The following is a 5628-nucleotide window of genomic DNA, read 5'->3' as shown; positions in this document are numbered from 1 at the left end:
CTCAAAGCTCAACAGCACAACAGCAGACCTACATATTTAACACCAACTGCTTGAACCAACATTTTACAGCTGAGAAAACCCAGGCCCCGGGTTGTTAAAAAGTGACCCAGCTAAGGTCACATAATTAGCCAGCATCATCACTAACTCTGGGACTTCTGCCTACAACATTGGACTCTGCATTCTGTCTCAAGTCTCTTGCTGCTTCTCTGTCCTATGTACCTAACTGCCCTCTCCCAAAGAAGCACCTGCCAGCAATGGAGCTGGCTACTCGAACTTCAGTAGCAGAGCAATCAAAGGGTTCGGTGAGGCTGCCAGGGTCAGGGAATAGCTGGAAGGGAAAGTGCAGCCAAATCAGACAAGCAGTAAAAAGAAGTAGAAAGTTATTAGGTCCTGCACTGGCTGGTAGCTCAGTTGGTTAGAGTGTTGTCCCCATACGCCAACATTGTGGATTCTCTGGTCAAAGGTTCCTAATTCTCTCTCTCCCTTCCTCTCTGTCAAATCAATGTTTCTCTCTCCCTTTCTCTGTCTCTCTCAATGTTTCTCTCTCCCTTCCTCTGTCTCTCTCAAATCAATCAAAAAAATTTTTTTAAAGACAGTTATTAGGGCCCTAGCCTGTTTGGCTCAGTGGATAGAGCGTCGGCCCACAGACTGAAGGGTCCCAGGTTCAATTCTGGTCAAGGGCACATATCTCGGTTGCAGGCTCAATCCCCAGTCCCGGTTGCCATGCATGTGGGAGGCAAACAATGGATGTGTCTCTCTGACATGGATGTTTCTCTCCCCCTCCCTTCCACTCTCTCTAAAAATCCATGGAAAAATATCCTCAGGTGAGGATTAACAAGCAAAACAAAACAAAAAAGAAAGTTCTTAGGTACTGAGAATGAAGATAAGTTCTAGAGAGCAAAAAAATAGGAGTTAGCCCTAGTCAGTATGCTCAGTGGTTAGTGTTGACCTTCAGACCAAAGGGTTTTGGGTTCGATTCCTGCTCAATGGCACATACCTCAGTTGCAGGTTTGATCCCTGGCCTGGTTGAGGTATGTGTGGGAGGCAACCAATTGTTTCTCTCTCTCTCTCTCTTCCACCCTCTCTAAAAATCAATGGAAAAAATATCCTCGGGTAAGGATAAAAAAAGAAAAATAGGAATTAATGCAACCTATTTAAGTAACTTTTCTATTCAGGACCTGTATTCCCTACTCCCAAAAACCCAATTCACCTGACTTTTTTTTTTTAAAGAACAGTTTATTGATTTATAGAGAGAGGGGAGAAGAGAGAAACATCCATGTGAGCGTGAGACATCAACTGGCTGCCTCCTACACTCCCCCTACTGGGAATCCAGCCTGCAACCAGGCATGTGCCTTGACCAGGAATGGGACCAGCAACTTCTCAATGCAATGGATGATGCTCAAAAAAATCAGCCCTGGCCAGTGTGGATCCGGTTTTTAAAATTTAATCCTCACCCGAGGATTTGTTTTACTAATTTTAGAGTGGAAGGGAAGGAGTGCGGGAGAGGAGGAGAGAGAGAGAAACATCGGCTGCCTCACCCACTCACCCTGACTGGGGATGAAACCTGAAAGCCAGGTGTATGACCTGACTGCAATCGACCCACCACCTTTTGGGGTACCACGTGACGCTCCAGTTAACTGAGCCACACCAGCCAGGGCCCCAATTCACCCGATTTTTAAAATCAAGTATGCTAACTTCAGTGTATCCCATAAACAAGGATTTTAAAAGAAACTCCAAATCTATTCTATTTTATATCAGTTTGGAGGAGAGAAAGTGGGTCATCAGGACAGGGAGGAGGAAGGAACAAACACATCCGAAGAGGGTGGGGGGGGCGTTTGTCCAGGTGACATAGAGAGAATCCTAGGTCAGTGATGGCGAACCTATGGCATGCCTATCAGAGGTGACATGCGAACTCATTTTTTGGTTGATTTTTCTTTGTTAAATGGCATTTGAATATATAAAATATCAAAAATATCGGTCTTTGTTTTACTACGGTTGCAAATATCAAAACATTTCTATATGTGACACGGCACCAGAGTTAAGTTAGGGTTTTTCAAAATGCCGACACGCCGAGCTCAAAAGGTTCGCCCTCACTGCCTAGGGAGGCCTTGCAGCACCAACTGCTTCTCACACAGTAAAAGCACAGAGAAGGGCGACGTGTATTCGCTTTACAAACAAATAACATGACCACTACACAAAAACCGGTTCCCGGCTCACATTTCAGAAATTCTGAATATAATATTTGGAAGGTTGAATGCACAGCTCTCTGCCATCACCTGACCAAAGGACCAAAGGCTCTCGGACACCCAGTGGGCGCCCCGCACGCCACCCACCAGCGAATCAACAGCAAGGAGCCTGGGTCTGCACCGCCCCACTCATGTTTTGAGGAAGATGAAACCATATTGTGAAACCGACAAAACTTCAGTTACAGACAACAGAAAAGCGAGGATACAGACTTCAAGTCCAACCCAAAGGAAAAAAGGTTTAAAACACCCGTTTTCCATCTGAACTGGAGAACTGAAAGTACCGTGGGTGCCGCACCCTGCTCCACATTACAGCCCCCAAAGCAGAAATCCATTCGCTGCTCGGAACTGAAAGTGAAACGTTATCGACCTCCTTAAGTTTTCACTTTCGCTTTTGCAATAGACTGATCTACGCAACCTTTACCCAGTGCTCCTCAAATATATTTACACGTAAAATTAAAAGTTCCTGTATTTAAAAATAAGAGTAAGGGAAGGAAGTGGGAAATACCGGATCAGACCGTCAAGGCTGGAGAAGAGCCCCGTGTTCTCCCACTAAATAGCAGAGAAAATCTGGCTCTGATTGCAAATGAACCGCAATGGCATCTGCGGACACCGGCGCCCGGATTCGCGCTCGTCGGCTCAGGTGGTTCGCGTCTATGTGCTCACACTTCCGTCTCCCTCCCCCGCGGCCTCGGTACTTCGGAAATACCCCGCCACCCTCGCCCAGACCAGCGCAGCGCAAACCTCGGGCCCCGCGAACCGCGGGACACAAGAATAGAAAATAGTTGTCGCCGAAACCGGTTTGGCTCGGTGGATGGAGCGTCGGCCTCTGGACTGAAGGGTACCTGGTTCGATTATGGCCAAAGACACATGCCTGGGCTCATTCCCCAGTAGGGGGCATACAGGAGGCAGCCGATCTAGGAACAAAGAAACAGAATTTCCAAAGGATGAGCCCCAGAAATCAGCATTTTAAAAAGATTCTCAGGTTATATTAATGTGCAGCCAAGGTTGAGAACCACTGCTCTAGAGCAGGGGTGGGCAAACTTTTTGACTCGAGGGCCACAATGGGTTCTTAAACTGGACGGGAGGGCTGGAACAAAAGCATGGATGGAGTGTTTGTGTGAACTAATATAAATTCAACGCGGGTGAAGTTTCTCTGCCGCCGCAGGCCCCGCTAACCTCGTGTGCGCCACGCTCTCTTAGACCAGTTCAATGTCGTAGATCCGCCAACCTCCAGAGCGCCAGCTGCGGTAAATACAAGTCAACCTGTGGCCTGGGCTGTGTCCGTGCGTCCAGGTGAGGGAACCTGACGTTCGCGGAACAGCTACGGGCGGCTGGAGAAATGTCCTGAGAACCGGGCAGAGCTGCGGTGGGTGAGCACAGGCTCTGGCAGAGCTGCGGTGGAAGACAGGAATCCAGCCCCGGTCGCAGAGAGCTGGCTGGTTGAAGCGCTGGCCTCTCCTTTCCAGCCTCGAAGCCCGTCCTCGGACCTGCTCGAGCACCGCCCTGCGTGCGGCTGTAAGCAGGTGCTGCGTGCGGGCAGCGGGTACCTGGGGAGCCACCAAGCGCTCGGCCTCAGCCTCAGCGGCGATAACTGTGACACTGCCCACCGGGCACGGTGGGTAAAACCTTGGGCGAGGGTCTGCCGCTGTCACTGCACCAGGACAACTCCCAGGATTAGCCCCAAGCAGTACATTTCTGCCGGGGTCCGACCCCAGCGGGTCCAGGGGTCCCCAAAGGTGTGGACGGAGTCGGCGAAGAAGGAATGACACGGAGACAGCGTTCAGTTGATCAGCAGCCTTGCCAGGATCTCTAGCCACAATCTCCAGCCAAGTTCTGTGTCCATGTTCTCTTGCTAGGTTCTCCAGCCATGTTCTCCAGGTTCTCCAGCCAGGTTCTGTAGCCATGTTCTCTCGCTAGGTTCTCCAGCCAGGTTCGGTCGCCAGGTTCTGTCTAGGTTCTCCAACCAAGTTCTGCAGCCAGGTTCTGTCCAGGATCTTTTGCCATGTTCTCTCCAGCGAAGTTCTTCTGTCTCTAGGTTCTGTGTAGGTTCTGTCTTCTAAGCTCTGTGTGTAGGTTCTGACTCTTGTTGTCTTGTTGCATCTGTATTTATACCAGTTGATTCTAATCCTATCAATCTCTATTCCAAAGGTTAGGGCGTTTCTTATCTCCATTCCAGGGAGTAAAGATTATGTACTTAAGCACGATTGTTCGTAGTTAAAGTGATTAATTACCCTCCTGGCAGTTAAGAGGTTTTATTCCCTCCCTAACTTCAGGGGAAAATCCCTACCTGGGGAAACAACCTTTCTCAGAGAGGTGACCTTGGTTAAAACACAGCGCCAAGAAGGTGAGCAAACATCTTAAGAACAGTATGCCATATATGCCAGGTCCCTTGAAACAGCAAGGATGGACTGGCTCCCGGCACATTTCCCAAACCGGCTGTATTGGATCTAGAATAACACCAGGGAGCCCTGCCTAAAACGGTCCCAAAGGAGCTTTGTATAGCCTCTGACACTGGCGGAAAAGAGGACCCCTCGTGGTGCCCTTCCATTCTCTGGGAGGAAGCCTTGGGTGGGATGGGCGCCTACATCCATTTAAAGGAAGAGGAGTGTGTTCCCTGAGGTGTCGTGTGTGCCAGTGTCCCTGCCCATCACAGAGGGGACTGCGCACGATGCAGAGCAATTTCAGTTCCCCTTTCCTTACCTTTCAGGCACGTCCACCGACCTAGCAGAGCCTGCAAAGCTGGCAGATTTCTGTCTTTCCAAATAAAACTGTTCTGTCTCAATAGCCTCCTTTGGGTACACAATCCCTCACACTATCTTTGAAATTAAAGTGCTTTACCTTGGGCCAAATGAACTTCTTAGTCAAGGCAACAGACAAATGGCAAAATGGGGGAAATATTGTCAATTCACATCAAAAGGCAAATCTGTTTGGTATGTAAAGAGCTCTTCAATAAGAGACCAAAATGGAAAACTGGGCAAAAGTTAGGAAATGTGATTCACTAAAAAGGAATTAGAAATGGTTTATAAAGATGTGAAAAATTACTTTAACCCCACTCCTAATGAGATAAATATAAATTAAAACTACACCAAGATGTCACTTTTTCCTATCAGACTGGGGGAAACGGTAACATGCTATGATGGCAGGGCTGTGTGGACACAGGCACCCTCATACAGTACTTGTGGCGGTTAAATTGATAGAACGCTAGAAGGGAAATCTGGCAGGATGTATCAGAGTCAAAATGCACAGTCTCTTTGACCCAGTAATTCAACTTTTATTATTCTTGCTATACTTTGTTAACCTGCCCCAGTTCTGTTTTTCCAAATATGTACTGACATCAGTGGTTTTAACTAAAATTTCTTGAGATGAAGATGTCTTCTTAATT

At 48.1% G+C, this 5628-nt stretch overlaps 1 protein-coding gene across 2 annotated transcripts in view; it reads right to left on the bottom strand.

Moving 5' to 3' along the window:
* Positions 1–3004, bottom strand: part of NUB1 (negative regulator of ubiquitin-like proteins 1) — a 32523-nt gene extending 29519 nt beyond the window's left edge. Inside the window, exon 1 of one of the 2 annotated variants that reach the window (XM_006767279.2) lies at positions 2988–3004. Coding sequence is in view for 1 of the 2 variants with exons in the window: in XM_006767278.2 (XP_006767341.2) it covers positions 2277–2401 (125 nt within the window). In the remaining variant the exon portion in view is untranslated. Of the gene's footprint in view, positions 1–2276; positions 2409–2987 lie in introns of those variants that run through there. The other variant, XM_006767278.2, reaches the window with a different exon arrangement.
* Positions 3005–5628: the final 2624 nt, after the last annotated feature.

This window comes from Myotis davidii, unplaced genomic scaffold (assembly GCF_000327345.1).
Source record: "Myotis davidii unplaced genomic scaffold, ASM32734v1 scaffold762, whole genome shotgun sequence".
Taxonomy (NCBI): domain Eukaryota; kingdom Metazoa; phylum Chordata; class Mammalia; order Chiroptera; family Vespertilionidae; genus Myotis; species Myotis davidii.
The sequence above is the reverse complement of the archived record's forward strand: the minus strand, read 5'-3'. Positions and strand labels throughout refer to the sequence as shown.